Source organism: Vulpes vulpes, chromosome 9 (assembly GCF_048418805.1).
Source record: "Vulpes vulpes isolate BD-2025 chromosome 9, VulVul3, whole genome shotgun sequence".
Taxonomy (NCBI): domain Eukaryota; kingdom Metazoa; phylum Chordata; class Mammalia; order Carnivora; family Canidae; genus Vulpes; species Vulpes vulpes.
In genome coordinates, this window is record NC_132788.1 from 35,688,096 (window position 1) to 35,714,225 (window position 26,130).

At 36.3% G+C, this 26,130-nt stretch overlaps 1 protein-coding gene and 1 non-coding gene across 15 annotated transcripts in view; one reads left to right on the forward strand and one right to left on the reverse strand.

Annotated features, from left to right (window-relative positions):
• ZDHHC20 (zDHHC palmitoyltransferase 20) overlaps window positions 1-26,130 on the reverse strand; it is a 78,710-nt gene that overhangs the window by 19,068 nt on the left and 33,512 nt on the right. For all 14 annotated transcript variants that reach the window (XR_011994214.1, XR_011994213.1, XR_011994212.1 and 11 more), the window contains exons 4-8: window positions 21,657-21,777; window positions 13,214-13,283; window positions 11,788-11,820; window positions 11,067-11,187; window positions 2,669-2,801 (exon numbers count right to left, since the gene is read on the reverse strand). Coding sequence is in view for 5 of the 14 variants with exons in the window: in XM_072719813.1 (XP_072575914.1) it covers window positions 2,669-2,801; window positions 11,067-11,187; window positions 11,788-11,820; window positions 13,214-13,283; window positions 21,657-21,777 (478 nt within the window). In the remaining 9 variants the exon portion in view is untranslated. The remainder of the gene's footprint in view (window positions 1-2,668; window positions 2,802-11,066; window positions 11,188-11,787; window positions 11,821-13,213; window positions 13,284-21,656; window positions 21,778-26,130) is intronic.
• Window positions 18,548-18,654, forward strand: LOC112918716 (U6 spliceosomal RNA). Its single transcript, XR_003234750.2, has one exon. It is a non-coding gene; the product is annotated as a U6 spliceosomal RNA (small nuclear RNA).

A 26,130-nucleotide genomic window follows, 5' to 3' on the forward strand; every position in this document is an offset into this window, starting at 1 on the left:
AGGGAAAGGAATGCTTGGGAGAATGCCAGCAGTGTAAAAGAGGAAATATAGCTGGAGTACAACAAAGGAGAGCTGCAAGGATGAAGAGTGGACAGACAATGGAAAGTTCAAATTGGAAATTTTAGGGGCTCTTCAGTTTTAAGAGATTAAAAGGTTCAATGTTTAGTTTATGGGAACAATTAGCCATGAGAATCAAAGGGACCAGGCTTACCTATTTGGAATGATCGCATCCCAGAGACTTTAAATTGGGGAAATGGTCTCAAGATACGTAGGTGACAGTTACGGAGAAGGGTAGAGGTGATACCTCAAAGAATAGAACAGAACTCTGGAAGGAGCAGTGGAAAACTAGCCAAGGGCCAGGGGTGTGGAAGGTGAGCTGTAAAGGAAGTGGTGTGCCAGGGTAGTTTTTTCAAAGTATGGGATAAAACACCTTAATAGGTGTTTTTCATACCTATTGTGTGTGTGTGTGTGTGTGTGAAAAGCATTTCTTTTTTAATGGACTAGAACAGAAAATATTAGAGTACGTCGCACATAGTAGAGATTAATGGTGTCTTGTAAAATTTTTGCTTATTTATATAATTTTATAAACATGTGTGCATGCACTAGGTCACAGTATAAACAATGCCTTTCTTAATGTAGTCACTGGCAAAAATAACTGAAGAATACTGTTTAAACAGAACAATGGGTTTCCCACAAAGCCCTCCTCTCTCATAACTATAGGGCTGGGGAGGAAATGAAGCAGGCTTGGAACTATGGCAAATTAAAGCGTTCAGGCTTCCATCTAAAGCAGTAAGCTACTACTCAGTTCCATCTGAAGGATGCCAGATAGGAAAATGGGCCCACTGTTACCAGATTTATCAAGGTTTGAAAAGAAATCTAGGGCCTGGGTGGCTCAGTGGTTGAGCATTTGCCTTCAGCTCAGGGCCTGATCCCCACCAGGGATCGAGTCCCGTGTCGGGCTCCCCGTGAGGAGTCTGCTTCTCCCTCTGCCTAGTCTCTGCCTCTCTCATAAATAAATAAAATCTTAAAAAAAAAAAAAGAAATCTACTTTTCATGTGAAATTTCTTCCTTTTTATTATCATTTTATTATCAAGGTAAGGAGATGGCAGGGTAGTCTGTGAAGAGGATAACTAATTACTAGATACAAGAAAGTTTACACAGAAGAGGGATGAAGGCTTGACAGAATGAACTGGAGGAGAGATCCACATGGAGAGTGAGCTGGGGAAGAAAGGACTAGAAATCCTTACCCTGGAGCCCATCACACCTTTACATGACTCAGTAAGACACAACATTAAATCAATCCAAATGTAAACATATCTAAAACTCTCCCTCAAATGTCATCTTTCTGTATTATAAACCACCTGCCTCTAATTCCCCTGGCAGACATACTGGCTTTAGATATCAAGGAGTCTTTGACTTTCTTATGAAACAATGTGATAAATCCCTATTTTGTATCTTGGTACCATTAGCCAATGCCTAAATATTTCAGTTCCAGCACAGTGGCTGCTTACAGGGTAATAGCTTAGTTTGAGCAATACCACACCACCCTTATTTAGGAAATGTTTGTCCAATTATTTTAATAGCTTACTGAATTCTTCCCCTATATTTCACTTTGAAAATATGAGCAAAAAAAGGAAATAAATGCTGATATTCGTGATATGTTATGTAAGTTTTACTGTCAATTGACATAAAGATGAAGATGATTAACCATGTCAAAAACACTACTCTTTAGCCTCAATCATGGAACATGCCAGTGTGAAATCAACTGTGGAGAAAAAAGTAAAGAACACATGTTTTAGCTAAAAGATAAGCTGTAGGGGCACCTGGATGACTCAGTTGGTTGAGCATTGGACACTTGATTTCAGGTGAGGTTATGATCTTAGGGTCATGACACTGAGCCAGGTGGGCTCCACACTTAGTGCAGAGTCAGACTGAGGTTCTCTCTCCCTCTCTCTCTGCGCCTCCCCCTGCTTGTGTATGTGTGTGTGTCCTCTCCCTCTTTCATAAATAGACAAAATCTTTAAAAAAACACACACACAAAGATAAGCTGTAAGTAAGGATTTAAATTTTTTTCTTTTGCATTTTGGGAATGAACCTTCACATAACATGTAAATTGTCTACTTTTATAGGTTTATTTTTAAAAGACATTGTGTAAATGTAGGAAATAGCTTTTATTTATTAAAATTCTTATAGAGGCTCCTGGGTGGCTTAGTCTGTTCAGCGACTGACTCTTGGTTTCAAGCTCAGGTCGTGATCTTGGGGTCCTGAGATTGAGCCAGTCCTGTGTCGGGCTCCATGCTCAGCAGGGAGTCTGCTTCTCTCCTTCTCCCTCTCCCTTTAGCCCTCCCCCCCATCCCCGCCCCACTATAGGCTCATGCTCACTCTCTGTCTCTAAAATAAATAAATAAATCTTTAAAAAAAATAAAATATATACCATTAGTTCTTTTATATACAGTGCACTACTGAAAATATGTATAAATGCCAATCTCAGGTCCTCAATCTTTAAAATAATGAAACTACATTTATTATGTACCTACTGTTCTTATTCAGTTACAGGTAACCTTAATACAGAATTATTTTATACTACTTCATCATGTATGTCCTCATGATTTCATAGCCAGTTATGGTCATTTTCCTAAATAATTATGATTTCTCTTATCCTACGTACCTATTGTTGTTCTGTTTTTCCCGACTAGCCAGCAGTGGTAGCTGAAAAGTGACAGGACGCTGATGAAGAACATTGTGGACACAAAGAAAAGGAAAAGTACGTGGAACTTCGCACGAGTATCAGAGAGTTCATTCTGAGGAAGGAAAAAAGAAGAGGTCAGAACAGTCAGCCTCCGAAATATATTACCATGTGATTCTTCATAAAGACTGTTGAATCTACCAAAAATCTTGCCAGATACGAAGAATATAAAATAAATTCAGATGATAAATCCAAAAGCAACATCTCTAAAGACAGAAAATTGACATTATCAAAGGAGCTTGCTCATATAAGAGGTTGAAAGTCATTTAAAAAGTTATTCCTAAACATTAAAAAAATTTTAGTACTTATTTTTAATGAAATAAAAAGATGCCCTTTTTGATTCAACATCTTTCTTTTGTACTTTATGCATATATTCATAAGCTTCCCCTGATATCCAGGATATACATGAGTTTTCCTAGTTATCTATGCTAAAATATTTGCTTATTTTAATTATACATGCTACTAACCAGACACTAATTGTGATAAATGTATTTATGCACTTCTTTGATTTCTATTTTTGGAACATCCCAGCAAATATCCCCATGCCTCAGCTGTTCAATTTCTACTTTTATCCTCACTCAATTCTTACACAGATTTTTTGGTAATAAGTAATTTTGGTAAATACATTTCCACAAGGTACTAGTGAACTAAAATAACTGCTGTTACCCATTCTTATGGCTATATTCATTTTAACAGAAGCAAAATCTTAACCTAGAAGAAATTAGTATGTATTAATAGGAGAAAGAGGAAGGCTTTAAGTGTCAGCTCTTACAATAAAGCCATGTGGGCAAATCACAGACTCCACTAGAACACCAGGTGGTCCTGCTGGATTTAAACATTGTTTGCCAAGTAAAATGGTTTTTAGCATTAGATTATTCTGACATTTATTTTGTACTCTTGTCTCCCAGAGTAACCACAGTATCTTTTAAACATAACAAGCGATTCTTCAACTTCCCATCTTGTGAAGCAAATGAGTATTATACATATTTACTATAAATGTCACAAGAGTGGCATGGCAATAATGTTATTTTACCTTTGGACAACTCTCTGTAGATTTCCTGCGGCAAAGCTTGTACAAATAGAGATAATGTATTAAGAAACCAAATTTTATACAAAATTATCCTGAATGCTAGTTTTATAAATCTTTTGTTTTGAAGGAACACTAAGATGTTGTTCTCTAAGGTCATTGACATTTTCTCCAAAAACACAAAAGAGAAAACAAACAAGAATATTTAGCTCCTCAAGTACATTCAAGGTACACTTTACATATATACTTTCCCACTGTTTTAAAACAGATTTATATCTAGAAAAGAATTTTTTTAGTAGTTTTTATTTAAAAACTTCTGATTAGTATTTTCTAAAAACTGTATCTGAGAATTTATTACCACCTTCACTCACTGCTATGGCAAAAGCCTTATAAGAGGTGCCGTCACTTGACGGTGGTCTCATCTCAGCTCCACAATCAGAGCGATCCATTACAATGAGACCACGTCATTCCTCTGCTCCAGTTTCACTCAGCATGAAAGACACAGTCTTCCAACACTCTCCAAGGCCCACTGCCTGGACTTCTCATTAGTCCCATTCTTGCTCATTTTACTCTAGCCACACTAGCCTCCTTGTTCCACAAACATGGTAGGGACACTCCTACTTTTGGGCCTTTGCTCTAAAGTCCAGATGTTTCCTCAAAAACATTCTTCTCTCGAATATCCACTAACTCCTTCAAGTCTTCGCTCAAATCTTATCTTCTGAAATCTACCCTGATCATATTGTTTTTTAAAAGCTGAGATATAACTGACATTTAACATTAGCTTCAGGGTAAAACATGAATCACTATACATACACACTGCAAAACGATCATCACAATACATCTGGTTAACATCCATACCACAGTCACAAAATTTTTTTCTAGTGATGACATCTTTTAATATATACTATATCTTAGTGATCTTGAAATATACTTAACTATAGTCACCATGTTGTGCATTACATACCCAGGACTTTTTAATGTCATTTTAAGCACCTTCACCCACTTTTCCTATCTCCCACCCACTGCCCCAACATTCACCAACCTGTTATCAGTTAAAAAAATTTTTTTTGATTCTATGTGTAAGTGACAAAAATAGTATTTATATTTCTCTGACTTATTGTACTTAGTGTAATATCCTCCAGGCCCACCCATGTGGCCAAAAATGGCAGGATTTCCTGTTTTTATGGCCAAGTAATATTCCATTACACACACACACACACACACACACACACAATTTTCTTCATCCATTCATCTGCTGATGGACACTTAGGTTGTTTCCATGACTTGGCCATTATAAATAAGCTGCAAAGCACATGAGGTTACTAACTTTTCAAGTTAGTGTTTCCATTTCCTTTGGATAAGTATCCAGTAGAATTGTTGGATCATATGGTAATTCTAATTTTGTGAGGACTCTTCATACTACTTCCCTAGTGGCTAATATACATTCACACCAACAGTACATGGGTTCCCTTTTCTCCACATCCTTGCCAACATTAGTTACTTTGCATCATTTGATAACAGCTATTCTAACAGGTAAGAGTTGAAATCTCATTGTGATTTTTTTTTAAAGATTTTATTTATTTATTCACAAGAGATAAAGAGAGAGAGAGAGAGAGAGAGAGAGTGAGAGAGAGTGAGAGAGAGAGAGAGAGAGGCAGAGACACAAGCAGAGGGAAACGCAGGCTCCATGCAGGGAGCCCAACGTGGGACTTGATCCCGGGTCTCCAGGATCACACCCTGAGCTGAAAGAGGCGCTAAATCGCTGAGCCACCTGGGCTGCCCTCATTGTGATTTTGGTTTGCATTTCCCTGATTAGTGACATTGAGTACTTTTTCATGTACCTGCTGGCCATCCATGTCTTTGTAAAAATGACTATTCAGATCCTCTGTCCATTTTTTTGTTTTTTTTGTTTTTTTTTTTTTTTTGGCTATGGAGTTGTAGGCAACCTTTATCTAACTTGTCTATTAAGCCCTTATCAGATATATGATTAGCAAATATCTTATTCCATTAAGCTGCCTTTTTGTTTTATTAATGGTTTCTTTTGCTGTATAGAATCTTCAAAGTCTGATGTAGTTCCACTTGTTTATTTTAGCTTTTGGTTGCTTTTGCTTGCTTTTGCTTTTGGTGTCAAATCTAAAAAATAATCACCAAGACCAATGTGACAGAGCTTACTGCCTATGTTTTCCATCTAGGAGATTTATGGTTTCAGGTCTTATGTTCAAGTCTTCAATCCACTTGGAAATTATTTTTGTATGATGTAAGACAGGGATCCAGTTTCATTCTTTTCCATGTAGCTGTCCATTTTTCCCAACATTATTTATTATGGAGATTGTCCTTTACCCACTGCATACTCTTGGTTCTTTTGCTGTAAATTAACTGATCAAAGATTCACATCTTTGTAATATGGTTTGAAATCAGGAAGTGTGATACCTCCAGCTTTCTTTAAGACTGCCTTGGCTATTTGGGGTCTTTTGTGGTTCCACAGAAATTTTAGAATTGTTTGTTCTATTTCTGTGAAAAATATCATTGGAATTTAATTAGGGATTACACTAGATCTATAGCTTTTGGCTTATAGATCTATGGCTTTTGGCAGTACAGACATTTTATAATAATATTAATTAATCCAGCTTGTGAGCACAGATTAATTTTCTATTTATTTGTGACTTCAACTGCTTTCATCAATCTCTTATAGTTCTCAATGTACAGGTCTCTTTTCATCTCCTTGGTTATTCCTAGGGAATAAATACTTATGTTTTTTGACCTTTTTGATCCAAGTGTAAATGAGATTGTTTTAATTTCTTTTTTTTTTAAAGACTTATTTATTTATCCATGAGAGACACAGACTGAGAGAGAAGCAGGTTCCTCACAGGGAGCCCAATGTGGGACTCAATCCCAAATCCCAGGATCACGACCTGAGCCAAAGACAGGTGCCCAACTGCTGAGCCACCCAGGCGTCCCAATTTCTCTTTTGATAGCCTGTTACTAGTGTATAGAAATGCAACTAATTTTGAACCCTTCAACTTTTCTGAATTAGCTTCTCAGTTCTAACAGTTTTCTGGTGGAGTCTTTAGGGTATTCTAAATATAATATCATGTATTACGCAAATAGGTTTGCTTCTTTCCTATTTGAATTCCTTTTTTTTTTCTTGCCTAATTGCTGTATCTAGGACTTCTGATACTTATTGTGTTGAATAAATAGCAAGAATAGGAATCCTGGTCTTGTTCTTAATCCTTGGAGGAAAGCTTTAAGCTTTTCATCACTGAGTATTATGTTAGCTGCGGGCTGGTCATATATGGCCTTTATTGTGTTGAGGTATGTTCCCTCTATACCTGGTTAAGAATTTTTACCAAAAATGGATGCTGAATTTTATCAAATGCTTTTCTCCATCTATTGATAATCACATGATTTTTTTCCCCTTCATTTGTTAATGTGGTATGTCATGCTGATTAATTTAAAAATGCTGAACCATACCTGCATCCCTGGAATAAATTCCATGTGATCATGGTGTATGATCCCTTTAATGTATTGTTGAACTCCCTCGTATTTTAAGATTTTTACATCTTTGTTCAACAAGGATATTGGCCTATAATTTTCTTTTCTTATAGTGTCCTTGTCCATTATTGGTATCAGGGTAATACTGGCCTCCTAAAATGAATTTAGGAGTGTTCCCTCTTCTATGTTTTTGGAAGATTTTGAGGACTGGTATTAGTTCTTTAAATGTTTGGCAGAATTCACTACCAAACCATCTGGTCCTGGACTTTTGTTTATTGGGAATCTATTGATTACTGATTTAATCTCCTTACTGAGAATTAATCTCTTCAGATTTTCTATTTCATCATGATTCAGTCTTGGCAATTGTATTTTCTATGGAAGTATTCATTTCTGCTAAGTTGTCCAATTTGCTAGTATAAAATTGTTCATAGTAGTTTCTTATGATACTTTGTATTTCTGTGATATTAGAAATAATGTTTCCTCTTTCACTTCTGATTTTGAGTCCTCTTTCTTTCTTGGTAAGTCTAGGTAAAGGTTAGACTAATTTGTTTATCTTTTCAAAAAACAGCTCTTTCACTGACTTTTTCTATTGTCTTTTTAGTCCCTGTTTAATTTTTTTCCAGTCTGATTTGTTATTTCCCTCCTTGTACTAACTGTGGCTTATATATTCTTTTTCTAGTTCCTTAAGATGTAAAGTTAGGTTATTTCAGAGCATTCTTATTGGTGAGTTTTCCAGTTTTCTTTTTTGTAATTGATATCTAGTTTTATAGCATTGTGTTTTCTGTTTCTTTTGGATGGAGTGTTCTGTATATCTGGTTAAGTCCAACTGGTCTAATGTATCATCTTAATGCCAAAGCTTATTGATTTTCTGTCTGGGTGAGCTATCCATTGATAAAAGTGGGTTACTAAAGTCCCTACTATTATTGTATTGCTCCCTATCTCTCTCTATAGATCTGTTAATATTTGCTCAATATATTTAAGTGCTCTCATGTGTCCACTAACTTCCTTCAAAACTTTGCTCAATTCTGATCTTACTGAGGTCTAGCCTGATCACTCTCTTTAACACTTCTAATTGCCTCTGTCATACTCTCCCTCCATACACTAGTCATATCCCTTATCCTGCTCTACTTTTACTTTTTTCATAGTGTTTACTTTCTAATGTATAATAGAGTTTACTTATTTATTATTCTTATATGCCTTCCTTTTCTCAAAAGTAAGTTCTATAAAAACAAGACTCTGTTTTGTTCACTGATATATCCAAAGTGCCTAGAACACTGCCTGGCACATAGTAGATACTAAATATTTGTTAATGAAGAAATAGATAAAGTTTACTAGTCTTTCCTTACTCATGATAAATCTGAAAAAAAAAATATGTTTTTTCTTTTTTTTTAAGAGAAAGACACACAGCATGCACATGAGTGATGGAGGGACAGAGAGAGAGGGTGAGAGAATCCCAAGCAGGTTCCCTGGGACTTGATCTCATGACCCCGAGATCATGACCTGAGCCAAAATCAAGAGTCAAATGCCTAATGAACTAAGCCACCCCCCCAAAAATATTTCTTAATTAATAAATTATTATATGCAAACACTGGTTAAGTTTCTGACAAAGAAATGTGAAATTCTTTAATTTAGGCTTTATCTGGCACTGAATCCTCTTCATGTAAAATGAAGTAGGGTTAAGCGTGTTATAAACTGAATAAAGAAAAAAAAAAAAAAAAAACGAATAAAGGTGCTTAGTAGCAGGGGAACAGTAGGATCCAAAATTCATTGGGCTGAGACCACATAGAACTGGGGTACTCTTTTCTAATATGCACAGAGGCACTGTAATTACTACCATTCCCTGGTTTTAAATACCCAAAGTTTAAAAATCCAACAATGTTTTAGCGAATGAAAGTCCTTCTAAAATGTATTAGATATTTTTTGGAAAAATAATTGTGCTTGATGACTTGAGGTTTTATTTTTTTAACAGATTTTTTTTTTTTAATTTATGATAGTCACACAGAGAGAGAGAGAGAGGCAGAGACACAGGCAGAGGGAGAGGCAGGCTCCATGCACCGGGAGCCCGACATGGGATTCGATCCCGGGTCTCCAGGATCGCGCCCTGGGCCAAAGGCAGGCGCCAAACCGCTGCGCCACCCAGGGTTCCCAATTTGAGGTTTTAATTATGTAATTCCCAAGTATGACTATGAATAGCAACTCACAATGAAAAGTAGTTGGATGCTGAATTAGAGATATCTATGTTCAAATTCTGGCTATTTTCCTAACTCCTCTAACCTCAGTTTTCAACTTTGAAAACTGGAGTAATAGCTCCTGCCACATTATATTCTTACTTTTTTTATTCTTGTCTATTTTTATTTTTGAGAGAGACAGAGGGTGAGAGAGTGAGTGAATGTTGGCAGGGTGGTGGTAGCAGGCGGTAGGCAGAGGGAGCCCAGCACAGAGGCCAACACAGGGCTTGATCTCACAATCTTGAGATCATGACCTGAGCCAAAATCAAGAGCTGGACACTTAACTGAGTCACCCTTATTTTCTGTATGCTTGATGCTCTGGCATCTGAGGCCTTGCTAACTGAAGAGAGACCACCACTCCCACAGCTAGCTATTCAGTTCTTAAGTGACAGCAAGGAATAAACCTCTTGTATACATACTAACCAATCCAGAGTTCATACTCCAAACCACCTCCTCTATCTGACTATTACAATTCAGGAGGGAGAGGGAAAGGGACCAGCAGACTGACCCAGGTGCCTCCAAAGCACTGCTTTTAAATAAATAATCAGAAAATCAGAAATCATAGGGGCACCTGTCAGTCATTTGAGCACTGAACTCTTGGTTTTGGCTGGGGTCAGATCTCAGGGTCCCAGGTCATGAGACTGAGTCCTCTGTAGGGCTTGCAGCACAATCTGCTTGTCCCTCTCCCTCTTCCCCTGGTTCATGTACATGGATGCATGCACACTCTCTCTAAAATAAATAAATAAATAAATAAACAAACAAACAAATAACATCTTTAAAAAAAGATGTTAAAAAACATCTTTTAAAAAAGATGTTATCTTTTTTTAAAAAGATAAATAAATAAATAAATAACATCTTTAAAAAAAGAAATCATGAAAATACTGCTTTATAAATATAAAACTTTGATTTGATAAAAACGGTTATAATGAGAGACTCTTAACTACAGGAAACAAACTGAGGGTTGTGGCAGAGGAGGTTGGTTGGGGGATGGGCTAATTAGGTGATGGGCATTAAGGAGGGCACATGATGTGATGAACACTGGATGTTATACAAAACTGATAAATTATTGAACTCTACATCTGAAATTAATGTACTATATGTTGGCTAATTACATTTAAATAAAAAAGAAAACAGGGTTATAAGATACAAATTGAAAATGGAAAAAAACATTTACAACTCATGTCAGAAAAGGATAAACATCTACAGAGGCAGGAATCAGATTAGTGGTTATTTGGCGTATTGGCAATTTCATTTTTACTACTGTAAAACTGCAGTAAGTCTTTTGAACTCAAGTAAAAGCAATTACTTCTCTAAACCTGATAGGTCTCTACTGTTAGAGTATTACTGAAAATATTGTCATTTAAAAAAGCTCACTATATCCTATTTAATATCCATTTATTTACAAATAAACATATGAAGGTAAACTAATCCCATCTGCTTTCTGATCCATTATAAATTCTACCTAACAAAACTGAAATAAAGTGCATCGACTTATAAAAAAGAATGAATTCTTTATGAATATAGAATCTTAAAAAGTCTTAAATATATGTTTTAAGATAGAAAAAAGACTTACCGTCCAGAATTTTATAAAGTACTGTAAAACTGTTGTAGCCACGAAAAGGCAATATAACAAGGAATATAATAAAAACAGCAGGAAGAATTTGTAATTAGAAAATCCCACACAGTTATTCACCCTAGAAGAATAAAGAAAGTCACACTGTAAAAATAAGACAAATCACAAACTCTCAGAAACAACATGATGGTGTTTGCAAGGGGCTGGAGGGGTGGTAATGGGTACAGAATTTTAGTTTTGCAAGATGAGAAAGTTCTAACGATTGGTTACCCAATGTGAACATACTTAATACGACTGAACTACTTAGAATTGGTTAGATGGCAAGTTTTAATGTTATTTTTTAACTATAGTAAACAAAAACAATACATATGACAGATTAAAAAAATCATTATTACTTAGAAATGGGTCATTTGGGAAGTATGGAGCAGTATCTTTTTAAATTGTGGATGTGTGTTTTTAATAAATTCTATGAGGAATCTGGAATTTTAATGTTACTTCCTAATATATACTTACTTGGGTTAATATCAGAGTATATATTTAAGGGAATACATTTAATATAAATATGTATATATATAATTGGGACTAGATCAATATTGAGTAATTAACTGAATTGACCTTAGAAATTTATGAATGCTGAGGTAAGCATTCATAAATGCGTACTCTCAATTCTCTCCTACAACCTTTCCACCCCCATGTGATTTCCTCTATTTTTTATACATACCAAGGACAGTGATGATCCATCTTAAGAATACACCTAAAAAACAAAGTGTAAGAAAATCCTTGCATAAAAATTCCCTGAATTCTAATTTCTCATAATTTTCTCTGTCTTTGGCTTAAATTTTTATCTTTACAAATAATATCTTAGAAAAGCCAACTAAGGGTACCTGGGTAGCTCAGTGGGTGAAGTGTCCGACTCCTGATTTCAGCTCAGGTCATGAGCTCAGTTTGTAAAACTGAGCCCCACATTGGGCTCCACACTGGGCATAGAGTCTGCTTCAGATTCTCTCCCTCCCCCTTTCTCCCTCTCTCAAAAAAACAAAAACAAAAAAACAAAAGCAACAAAAAAACTAACCTAGTAAACACTAGGTTATAGAAAACTTCTGGTATTTCCACAAGGCCTTTTATAGTTAAAGGATGATTTTTAAAAAAAGATTTTATTTATTTATTTATTCATGAGAGACACACTCACACACACACAGAGAGGCAGAGACACAGACAGAGGGAGAAGCAGGCTCCATGCAGGTAGCCTGATGTGGGACTCAATCCCAGGTCTCCAGGATCACGCCCTGGGCTGACAGCAGGCCCTAAACCGCCAAGCCACCCGGGGTTCCCTAAAGGATGATTTTTAATACTGGGAATTAAGCTACCAAATGACATTGTAATATGATATGGTACATATAGCACTAGGTAATTAGATAGTACAAATTAGCTGAGAGAGATAAAATGAAATACAGAATCCCTATGCTATTTTAATCATATGCAACACATAAAAATAAAACTTTAGGAACAAATACGTTAAATATTAACAACATTTGGGCATCCACTAGGAGTCTTGGAACAGCTCCCCAGGTGGCTAAGAGGTGACTGCTGCAACATAGGGAATGGATAAACTAGTACTCACAATGTTAAACAGCCTAACTAAAATTCAAGGAATAGTAGAGATTCCCAAACTATGGATCTTTTTGTTCAACACACTGCCTTCTCACAAGTACACATACACAAAAAAATCTTCCAAATTTTTTTGGCAACAATGTCACAGATGGTAATTGAAAACAGCATTTTTGTGGTTAGGTTTTAATATTAACAATAAAAATAAAATCGTCATGATAGTCTGTTTTTTTTTTTAATGATAGTCTTTTTAATCCATCCAGGAAATAAAATTATCTTTCTCAAGGAGTTATAACTTATTTGCTCTCATCAATATTAAATATCCATCAACTAGCATAGGAACTGTTAACTGAGATTACTTCAAAGTATATTCTAGTTTATATAAATATTTTTGTTAGCCCAGTATACATAGCAAATAAAGGGAGACGATATAGTGTTCTTGTTAAGTATAGAGCATATAAAATGTTCCTTCCTCTTCCATTCTTCTGTCACCAATTTCCAGTACTAGAGTCAAATAAAAACAAACAAGTAATACTTACATGTCACATGCTGAGCAGTGATGTGCCCGGTCAGGTTTAATCAACTGACATCTTTCACAATATCTGATGGCTACATTTAAGAATTAAAAGGAAATTGTTGAAGGACGTACCAAGCTTAGTTAATTTGATGATAAAATTTGCTTTCATTTTTTTTTTTTTACAAATAGTTCTGTGAAATTGATAACAATTTTAAATTAATACCAAAACTCATTAGAGAGCTTCTGAAATCAAAAGGTCAAGAGAAAGAAGGGAAACTCAGAAATAGAACAGTGCCCAGCAATTTTCAGATGAAAAAGGAGATCTATAGCAAGTAAGTGACTTGCACAAGGTCAAACACCTAGTTAGGTAGCATAACTCAGATTTACAAAGTCCTGATTCAAGTTTTTTTCCTATTATAACACAATGTCTATAGTAAAATATCAAAATGAATGTATCTAAACTCTTTAAGGCACCCTGTGCTGTCGAATTGTTTTTAAAATTATACAATAGCTTTCAGAAAAACAAAAACAATGTTTTATCTCCCATTCCTATCCCAAAGAGCAAAACTGAGACCAAATTTTAAAAATAACCCCAAACTTCTTCCCACTCAATTCTAACATATGTCACTGTTGCCCAATTTATATGTTCATTCATTCAAAACATGAGCACCTACAAGATTTCAGATACTATTCTAGGTTTAAATTCCTGCCTTCATAGAACTTATATTCTTTTGGAGGAGATGGGGAATAGTAATAAGTACGTTAACAAAATAAATAGTATATTAGTGATAGGTGCTGATAAGAAAAATAAAGCAGGGAAGGGGAATTGGGATATTGCATACTGTAATTTCAGAGACATTTGAGAAAACTGAAATTGAAGGAAGGGGGTTAGTAAGTCACACTGGGAAAAAGATTCTAAGTAGAGGGACATGCCTTGAGGTGGGAGTGGGCTTAGTTTAAAGAATAGGATAGGGAAGGGTTGGTGTGCTTGGAACAAGGTGAAAATGAGATAGGAGATGATGTCAGAGAGTAACAAGAAATCAGATCAAGTAAGACTTGTTTTCCCAAGTCAGCTCAAGTACTTTGATAAAAAAAAGTCAAGAGAAGTTCACTGGAAAGAGTTCTATCAGAGTCTGTATATAGTATAGAACCTAAAGTTTCAGTTTTTGAAATTTAAATAAGTGACAAATAGATATCTGAGATTCACCAGGGAAATGTCCCAAGACTTCATAAATCAGAAAGTACCTTAAAAATCATTATTATGGGGCAGCCCCGGTGGCGCAGTGGTTTGGCACCGCCTGCAGCCTGGGGTGTGATCCTGGAGACCCGGGATCGAGTCCCACATCGGGCTCCCTGCAGGGAGCCTGCTTCTCCCCCTCCTGTGTCTCTGCCTCTCTGCCTCTCTCTCTCTCTGTGTGTCTATGAATAAATAAATAAAATATTTTAAAAAAATCATTATTATGGATGAATAGAGAATAACAACATTATAGTTAGATCACCCTCCCCCTTTCTAGTTCATGCTCTCTCTCCTATGGATTAAGCACTGGGATTGCAAATGGCTGTGTGCTGCTGGATCTGGGTAACATGTGATGGCATTATTTTGCCATGTGAATTGGATAAAAAATGAAAACTTGTTTTCAGGGAAATACTGTTAAAAATGAAACAGATACACAGAAACAAGAAGAAACAAACTGCACTGAGTCCCAGTTTTGGTTTTCCAATTCTGGGTTCCAATTCTTTCTTGTAGTTCTGCTTTTAAGATACAGGAAATACGTACCAATTTCTAATACCATTTCACATTTTTGGGTAGCTTTTTGGAGTGAAAGGGAGTTAAAAAGCTTAAGTTGTTGCCTGTTACTTATGATCCTAATAAACATAGTAATAGTGTAGAAAATAGGTTCAAATAAAAATTTAAATTAAGTATACCCTCTAAAATAGTGCATGGATCATTTTAAGTATTACAATCTATTTGGAAGGAAATTTGGCAGTATCTACAAAAATTTAAGATATGTATGTTCTGTGACCCAGGATTTCTACTTTTAGAAAATTCTATAGACATGTTCACTATGGGGGATCTCTGGGTAGCTCAGCGGTTTAGCGCCTGCCTTCAGCCCAGGGCGGGATCCTGGAGTCCCGGGATCAGTCCTGCATCAGGCTCCTTGCATGCAGCCTGCTTCTTCCTCTGCCTGTGTCTCTGCCTCTCTGTCTGTGTCTCTCATGAATAAATAAATAAAATCTTAAAAAAAAAGACACATTCACTACAGCATTGTTTTTAATAATAAAATACTATGAGTAACTTGAATGATGTAAATGGCTAAGCATTCTGATATATCTATACAGTGGAATACTATGTGGACTTGAACAAGAATTTTCCATACAAAATACACATGTACCCTAAATTGGAAAAATGCAAATATATCACATAGGAAAAAAAAAACAAATTGTTACATAGTTTGAATATGTAGCATGTTTCACATCTCTAAGGGATAAGAAGACATATATTTTCTCTTTATATATCCCAATAAAATGCATCCACCTTCCAGACTTGAACTAACATAAAAAGAGACAAAGCATTAACTTGAAGCAATGTTGTAAGTTATACCTGCTAAAAGACACTCTTTAGGTAACCAAATTTGCATTGGTATTGTATTGTATTCACTCTAGTTGTTAAACTATATTAATTGTACATAAGTTATGCAATAACCCGCGAAGTGTAAGAGATTTCTGCAAGGATATACAGGGTGCTCCTGGAGAGCAGTGCTGGGGTGAAAAGCAAACTCACTTTTCTCTCTTTTTTTCTGGTAGGCTTGATGCCTAGCATGGAGCCCAATGCAAGGCTTGAGCTCACAACCTTGAGATCAAAACGGAGCTGAGATCAAGAGTTGGAGCCTGAGATCAAGAGTTAGAAGCTTAACTGAGCCACCCAAGTACTCCTCACTTTCTATCTGGAGCCCTAAAATCTTTTTTGAAATGATGAGCATGTATTACTTTAATAATTTGAACAAAAATGTCTTTAAGTTGAAGGGAATACATATAAACATCCATTTAAATGAATAAGCTATACTTTACTGAAGGCTTGTTCTATAATACCTCACCTGGGTTGGACCACTAGGGAGATAAAGCTTTACAATGTAGAAAAAGTAAAGAAAGAAATCTCCTAGTTGATCTCTCCATTCTACAGATGAAAAACACAGCTGAATTAGTGGTAAGATGGGGATCAGGAGTATCTTATTTTCTTCTATACTTCTACTCAAAATGCTGAAGTGAGAATTTTGTCCTGAGATGAAATCAAACTGAACAAACCTTTGAAGAAGACGTCTGAAGGATCTTGATGGCTAAGGAGACAGAGAAACTGAGGAAAAAGGAGCAATCAGCAAACTTCAGTTTCTAGTCTTGGGCCCTGACACGAATAAGGCTGCCAATGGCAGAAATAAGCTCAGTCTGAGGGGAGCAGGTAGAGTGGGGCAAGGTGTTTTTCTTTTATTCATTCTCTCATTCATTCAATCAATAAATATTTAGAGAGTTTCTATCATATGACAAAAATACTGCTTTATGGTATTAAATTTTGGATTGGTGAATCTAGTTTTGTAGGTTTGGATAATAGGTCACTCAAGGACAGGTATTCTGGGGGGAGCCAGGTAAGAGGATGAAATAGGACTCCAAGCTCACCTAGTCCCATGGATACATGCAGATAGCAGACACAGTAGTGTAATTAACCCAGAAAACAAACCAAGCTGGAAATACCAAGTTAGAACACAGATGCCAAGAAGAGTGATAAAGCCTAGAATAATGGCTATTGGGTGCTCTAGGGGAAAGGTCTGCAGCTTCTTCCATCTGAAACATTAGGAAGGATGCTGCAGCCCTTGTGCAGCTAGACTGTAGGCCTCTAGATAGACAAGTGATCCTTGTGTGCAGCTACAGCTTCACCCATTTGCCTGAGATACAAGAAAGGGTTTGGAATGCAAATAAGTGCTAGTGTGACAATGTCCTTGAATCTGTTATAATTCAAATTAAGAAAAGTGAACTCATTCCTGAAAACTATTTAAAAAAAAAACTGAGACACAATAAACTAATGATCACAATATCTTAGTGTCAGAATTCCAGAGGCGAAAACAAAAGCCAAAGGAAAACTATGAAAAGAATGAGGGCAAGGCACCCTTGTGAAGCTAAGAAATAGAAAAATTAAATTTAGGAGGAAGAATAAGTAATTTAAAAATCAGAACCAGAACCAGAATAGAAAAGCACAAACAGGAAAGCTTTTTAAGAAGCCAGGATGACAAAAGCCACTGAACTTGGGTAGGGAGACTGGAAGTCAGTTGCCTGGAATTAGCTGGAAAGGAAAAGAGGCCTTGGTGAAGACAACTTATAAGAGGACCTAACTCGTGTAGCCCCAGTGGCTCTGGGTTTAGCATGGCTCAGCGGTTTAGCACTGCCTTCAGCCTGGGGTGAGATTCTGGGAACCCAGGATTGGTCCGCGTCAGGCTCCCTGTGTGGAGCCTGTTTCTCCCTCTGCCTGTCTCTTTGTGTCTCTCATGAATAAATAAATAAAATCTTAAAAAAAAAAAGGAGGATCTAATTCAAAGGGGAAAAAAATATAATGGTTAGAAAAGCATCCAAACTAAATTGCTGTTGTTTTTAAGAGAGAGATATACTTTGATGTATACCTGAGAACAGAGGGAAGAAACTGGTTGTGATTTATTAACTGAAGAAGCAAGAGTTATAGGAGCAAACTGGAGAAGGTCAGCAATCTTTATGTAAATATGAGAAAGGATGAGGGGGGCGCTGGGTGATGCAGTCGCTTAAGCCTCCAATGCTTGGTTTCAGCTCAAGTTGTGATCTCAGGGGTATAGGACTGAGCCCCATGTTGGGTTCCCCACTCAGCTCGGAGTCTGCTTAAGTCTCTTTGTCGTCTACTTCTCCGTCTCCCCCTCTCCCCTGTTCTCTCTCTCAATAAATAAACCTTAAAAAAAAAAGGGACGAGAACAGATACCAAGAGGAAACTGATATGCTCTGGAAAAGCCAATCTGTAAACGTGCACCAGCAAAACATTGTCCTGAAGGCAGCAGGGACTATGTCACCAGTTAGGTTTGATGCTAGTTCTTTCATTTACTAGCCTGTGACCTTGGGTCAGTAAATTTACTTTCTATGAGCCTCAATTTCCTCTTCTGTAAGTGCAAATAAAACAAAGTGCAAACGATTATTGTGCAGATTAACTATAAATCTTTTGGAACATATTTTCTCAATAGAAGGTGTTATTAGGATAATAGTAATATTTCTGATAAAATATAAAGTCAAACCATGATGGGGAAAATCAGTGAAGGAGAAAATACTAGGGAGATTTAAAAGTGCATAAACAGTGCTCGCTTTGACAGCATATATACTAAAATTAGCAGGATACAGATAAGATTAGCATGGCCTCTGCATAAGAATGACATGCAAAAAGTGCATAAACAGCCATTATGGAGAATACCCAGGAAGAGATTCATTCAACAAATTTATTAAACAAAAACCTACTGAGGGGCTATTTAATGAGACACTTTGTTAGAGACTATGGGAGAAATTCCTGACAGCCAGACAAGGTCAAGGAGGTAAGATAAACAGAAATAACTATGAGACAGTTATTTGTGACCTACAAGGTACGAACTTGAGAAGTTCAGAGTGGATTTTATTTATTTATTTATTTTTTTCAGAGCAGATTTTAAAAATCACTTCCTGGGGTGCCTGGGTGGCTCAGTCGGTTAATGTGACTAACTCTTGATTTCGGCTCAGGATACCATCTCAGGGTACTGGAATGGAGCCCCAAGTCAGGCTCCCCAATCAGCAGGGAGTCAGCTCATCTCCCTTTCCCTCGGCTCCTCCTCCCACCCCGTGTACATGTGCAGAGCTTTCTCTCTAAGATAAATAAATATTAAAAAAACATAAAAATCACTTTGTGTTCAACTGAATACAAATGGATAAAAAGCAGCAGACATTTGCTTAAAACTTCAAACTAGAGAGGAAAACATAATCATCCTAGGCAGAGAAAAAGACATCAAAAAAGGTGGGGAAAGACGAGTAATTTAGCACAGAGCTGATGCAAGGAAACAGTGTGGGACAAAGCTAGAGAGACACGTCAGTTGAATCCACATCGTGGAAGTAGAAGGTCTAGAAAAACTCATTCTGTTTCTTGAATAGATGATAATTTGTCCACATGGTTCAAAAAGCCCCCCAAAAAACTGAGTGAAAAGCCCCCCATCCCTGTTTCTCAGCCCCTAATTCCTCTCTGTGGAGGCAGCTGTATCACTTTCATTCGTTTTTTGGTCTGTGAAAGGTCTACTTTCTACAATATGTATTTCTGTAATTTTGTTTTTTAAAGAATGAATATTGTTTCCATAATAAGAAAAAAGAATAAAACTCCCCAAAGTATGGAACTCTAAGCAGTAGAAATGCAGTATAAAATGGTGCTCAAGAGCTGGGACTCTGCCTGTAATCAGAAGGTAAGCTATAAATCCAAGATCTTATCCCTTGAGGACTATGGATACCTAATTCGTGCCTCATTTCTTCATCTCTAAAATAATGTGCAGCACCTCCCTCAGAGGTGTCCTGAAGATTAAATGATCACCAGTAAAATATGTGGGATAATTCTAGTGTAACTGAATAGACAAAGGGTATTATTCAGATTACAGGAAAGCCATTATAATGGCTTTATATAATGGAAAAATAATAAAGCCTTTAGGTGCAAAGATTTTACATCAGTGCCTATTAACTATTCGAGGCACGCATACTGCTCTGAAAATCAAGATAATCTCAGATTATCTTGGTATGAGCAGGTTACTCTGAAAACTACATGTACCCACAACTTTGCATATTATCTCAGAATTCATAAATTCTCTGAAATCTTGGACTTTGGGTTAAGAACATCTAATCTGCAGAACTATAAGTACAAATATTATTATAAATCAGACTTTTCCTAATTGAATATAAAAAAAGAATATTTTATATTAGCTATCATTTACTGAAAATTCATTATTATATATCAAGATCTACACTAAATGTGTATCTCACTTACATATCTTATTTAATACTTCCACTAACCCAAAGATATAGATATTCTTATCCTCATTTTAAAATAAGGAAACAGAAGGGTGCCTGGGGGGCTCAGTCCGTTAGGCATCCAACTCTTGATTTTGGTTCAGGTCATGATCTCAGAGTTGTGAGATCGAGCCCACATTGGGCTCCACGTCAGGTGTGAAGCCTGCTAAAAATTATCTCTCTGACCCCCACTTGGCCCCCCACAACTTGTACTCTTCTCTCAGAAAAATAAAAATAAAAAATAAATAAGGAAACAAGAACTTAGAAAGTCAGTGACTCACTACACTAGTAATGGGAAAGCAGAGGTCTGATCTGAAATTTGTTTTTTTGTTATGTACAGCAATTTATTAGTCATGCAAAAACAATAGTATTAAATGCACGAAAAATTTAACAAATATCCCCTCCTAAAATCTTGTAAGAACTTCATAATTCCTTAGTTACCACTTGACCATAATTACACAAAGGTAAAGCTCCTCTTCTTTCTACTTGGAGTTGAACAGCACAGTGGGTTCTAGAGCAAGAGCACCTACATTTAAATCCATTTTTTCCACATACTATCTATATGACCTTGAACAAGTTATAAACCTCTCTGTGTCTCAGTTTTCTAAGCACTCATCTGTAAAACGAAGACAATAGTACCTACCTCACAGGGTTGTTGTGAAGTTTAAATGAGTATGTGTAAAGCACTCAGAATAACTGTTAGCTATTATATTATCCTGTATTTGAACAAACTCATGGGGTATGTAGTTTATAACTTAAAACAATTTCCTATAATTAAGTGACTACATTGGCCACCCATTAACTCATCCGAATTATAAGCCTGTCACCCTAAGAAAAGGAAGGTGCTGCACGAGTCACCTATGTCAATGTAGGCAGTGGGAAATCCCAATGGCCTTGGAATCAGATAAACCTGAGTTCAAATTTTGGCTGAGTATTAGTTTTAAAACTTGAACAGGATTCTTCCCCTTTGGGTCTTTTACTCCTCTCCATTCTAAAATAGCACATTCTTAAAAAAAAAATAAGTTAGCACATTCTTGATTTTTAAAAAAAATTATTCCATGATAACACACAATATCCAAATTCAAACCAGATTTTCCAAATGATGGTTTGCTAAGACATTTTTTAGCCATGGGGTTGAACTGGAAAAAAACTGCAGAGAAAAGAGGCTCATAGTGAGCTCCTTAAAAAAATCTGTATCAATACATGTACATTATATATGTGTATCTGAAATACCACAGAGGATACAGAACACAGGAAAATCTTGTTTTTGCAGATGTTATTTGTAGCAATCACAATATTCATTTAATTGTCAACTCATGCAGATATATTTTGGCAGAATTAGCCATATTTTAAAAATTCTTTGGAAAGGAAAGTTTAAGACTGATTTTTCTTACTCCTTGAAGCTGATGTGGTGTAGATAGGTAAGTCCCTTGCTGCTCTTCTCAAAATTTCTTGTTGTCTTTCTTGGCTAAATTCCTTTTCATAACGTTCCTTTTCAGAATTGGACAAGTAGAACTATAAAAAGAGAAATAACCATTAATTCTTTTTAATCCCATGAAGTATCATACTCAGAAAAAGTTTCATTCTGAACAGAAAAAAACATTTTCTTCTATGAAGGCAAAACTTATTTTCAAATTTGAGAAGCTCAATCAAGTGTATTTTAGCACAACTACATACCTTTGACAGATTAAAAAATATTTGCCCTCAATACTAATGATGGGAAAAAATACGAACTAGAAAATTTCATCTTTGTTTTTTACAGAAAAAATTAAATATTAAATACCCCCAAAACAAAAAGGGCTTAATATATATTTCCTATTAATAAAAATTTTGATGTTTGAAAATTAGTATCAAGAAATTTGTAATTTTTGGAAGGATGTCCAAGATTTACTCACTTTGGATAATAGATTAAATCATAGGCATGAGGTCCAGCTATTTTCTGGTCAAGTATCTCAATGAGGTCAACAAGTCATTCTTTTACTACTTTGTTTTAGCTATTAGAAAGCTAGCCAATAGAAGTACTTTCTGCAAAATTATTAAGGACTGTCTCTTTTATAGAGTTATTTCTAGTTTCCATTTCTTAAAGTTTTATTCCCATAGAGTTACCAGCCTGCAGTCCATTTCTTAAATAGCATTTTCCCTACAAAGGACTTGTTTATAGTTGCTTTTCCTGTCATCTCAGTATCTCAAGGACCCTCAGTTTTAATGCCTTTAATTTCATGCAAACAGAAGCTTTCAATCTCTATCAGTCTTTATTTCAGATTTTTTAAAAACTAAAAATGGCTTGGGACTTGCTTTCATCATATTATATTTTTAACTGTACTGTTTTTCAATTTTTTCAAGCAAAAGCAGGGTTTAGCTTGAAAAGAACTAAAGAGTCATGAATGGAGTTCTATCTTTTTATATTCAAGTATTTTGATTCACCTAACTTGCTACTAAAACTTTCCCATATTCTTGATGCCTCATCATCAGTTATAATATTAGCTCATCAGTGCACCCTATCTTGTTACAAACAAGGCAATAGTCTGGCATAGTAGAAAGAGGTCTGGGCTGAAGAAACTGTGATGCCAAGAACCTTGGGAAATTTTCTGAGATCGCACAATTACTGGTAGAGCTGATATTAAAACACAGGTCTTTTATTTTTTTATTTTTATTTTTTTTTAATTTTTTTTTTTATTTATTTATTTATGATAGTCACAGAGAGAGAGAGAGAGAGAGAGAGAGAGAGAGAGGCAGAGACACAGGCAGAGGAAGAAGCAGGCTCCATGCACCGGGAGCCTGACGTGGGATTCGATCCCGGGTCTCCAGGATCGCGCCCTGGGCCAAAGGCAGGCGCCAAACCGCTGCGCCACCCAGGGATCCCTAAAACACAGGTCTTTTAAACTTTAGTATGCTTCCCTCTATACTGCTAATGTAAAAGAAACGTTCTTGCTTTTTACAGACTGTTACTCTAACCTGACCAAACACCACAGTTTAGGACATAGAGGAGTCTATTTAGATTACCTTGCCTGGTTCCCACAATCAAATCTTGATGGCACAATAAATCCTCAAATTTACTTCTAAGGCATGAGAAGTAGCACAGACGAATAAACAAGATAAAAAGAAGTCAAAAAAGGTCCCATAATCTTAAACTGAGACTTTGGAGGTCACTCATCTAACCTCCCAGGCACGTAGGAATCTTAAGACGACATTTCTGAGATCCACTCCCTTTGTAAATACTTTCAGGTACTGAAATACTTCCCTACTTTGCAAAATGGCCCATTCTCTCTTAAGAGAATTGTAACTTGTAACTTGTTTGAATTAAAAGTTCTCCTATGACATGACGTGTCTCTGAAGCATTCAGAGTAGAATATAAGAATCATATGGTATGATAATAAATATATACTTGGATAGGATGATGTTCTAATCCAATTTTATAACTTCCTTGTAAAATCTGAACATACTTCCCTGGGCTGTCCTATTTCTAGCCTGTGGTAGTATCCCAGGCTCAACATCATCACTTTTCCTTAAGGACTAATGTTACAAATTATAAAAAACTTAAAATAAAAATCTCAAGAGCCACCAGAATTTTAGATGAGGAATGGAACAAATTTTAAATGGATTAGACCTCAGAAATTATTACCATACATATAGTTTTCATTAAAAACTACAAAACAGAATTCAAACTATGAAATATCATAAATTCAGTGTTCAGATGGTTCAATTTAAATATATGTTAGATACCCAATTAAGAACTTGGAAAAACAAAAACAAAACTTGGCACTGCTCAAGGTAACAGGAATCCATGGATGAATATTATAGCCTTTGCCTTCAAAAGTATATTCCTACAGTTCAGTAGGAATGTTGGCCATGTCAATAAAGAAATACAACTTACAAATCAGCTTAAGTACAATATGTTACCAGGTATAATAAAAGCTCCCTTAGGAGGGAGTGGAGAATGTCACTGAAAGTCTCTTGGAAGAAGCAGTACCTATACCGGGTTTTGAGAGGTAACAGGAATCTTGCAGGAAAACAAGGAGGGAAAGAGAATCTTGGTAAAGGGAGCAGCATATAGAAAGCACAAATATAGCATGGTATAGTCAGTGCAAAACACTACCAAGTTCCAGGAAGAAGCAGTGCAGATAAAGTTAGTAAGATTTTACTTCATGAAGGGTCTTTCTTGTGTGCCATCCAAATGAGCATGAGCTTTATCTTGTAGCTTATTGGTGACCTCTGTAGGATTACCCGAGAAGTGATGGGGCCAAATTTTCTTTTTAGAGAGATGACACTTAAGTGATGGAAAATGACTGCTAGGTCTTCATATTTTGCCTTCATTCATATATTTAGCAATCTGCCTGTTATATACAAGGTCTGAATCTAGGCAATGGGGATACAGCAATAAACAACAAGGATCCTCCTTCAAAAAGCTAATACTTGGGCAGCCTGGCCTGGGTGCCTCAGCGGTTTAGCGCCGCCTTTAGCCCAAGGCATGATCCTGGAGACCTGGGATGGAGTCCTACGTCCGGCTCCCTGCAGGAGCCTGCTTCTCCCTCTGCCTGTGTCTCTGCCTCTCTCTCTCTCTCTGTGCCTCTCCTGAATAAATAAAATCTTAAAACAAAACAAAAAACTAATACTTTAGTGAAAGAGATACTTACAGAAGTCTTAAGTGCCACATCCTCAGAAATTTGTTCATACTACCTACAGTTGTTTTCCCCTGATATCTTTTAGTGTTACACTTTACTACATCATCATGTTCTTTTCTAAAGTTTTGTAAGTTTATCACAATTTATAATTATTTATTTGTCTACTATCTGTCTCTTCTTTTAAAATGTAAGGACTATGTCTTTCTTGTTCTTTTTATTCCCAGAGCCTAGCACACACAGTCTGACAAAGAGTAGGTGCCAAGTACTTGCTGACAAAGAATGAAAAAATACACATATGTATAACTTAACTTCGCTAAAAATGTAGAGTTTTTGCTATTTAGCCTCAATCAGTTTTCCTGGGTCTGATTTCCAAATGTTGCTCTAACCTCTCAACTACTGTTAACTTTAGTAGCTACTGCATAGCTTTGTAATTACTCTAAGGAACCAGCTCAGTTGGCACACTGGAAGCTTATTAGAAAGAGAATCATAGGGGGATCCCTGGGTGGCTCAGCAGTTTAGCGCCACCTTCAGCCCAGGGCGTAATCCTGGGGACCCGGGATCAAGTCCCACGTCAGGCTCCCTGCATGGAGCCTGCTTCTGCCTGTCTCTGCCCTTCTCTCTGTGTCTCTCATGAATAAATAAATAAAATCTTAAAAAAAAGAGAAAGAATCATAAACTCCTACTCTTTCTTGGTTGTCACTGCAGCTTAACTTAGCCAGCCTTTGATGATTTAATGATTCATTCATTCAATAGTGAACACTCACTCTGTGCTAAATAATGGGAGAGGGATATGGTACAGGACACCATAAAAATGATCCCTGCTTCAAAAAACTAACAATAAGGTGGTGGATACAAGTCAGTATGGTTAAGTTCTATGACAGGAAGGTAGAGCATGCCATAGCAGGGCCACTGGACAGGCTTTGGGGATCAGCTGAACTTCTAGGAAAAGGGGAACATGAAGGATGGAGTGGATGTAAAGGCTTAAGCCCTATGCTGAATGCTAAATGGATGCAATATGACAAAACAGCAACCAAAATAAATAAATAAATAACATTTAAATGGCACTTATTAAGTGCTATGTATTCTTCTGAGCACTTTACATATTTATAATATATACTATTAAGTATATATTATTATAAATATTACTAATCACATACATGATTAATTTATTCAATACATACAACAATCCTGTAAGGTATGTACCACTATTGTCCTCACTCTACAGGAAAGCTCTGAGGTGCAGACA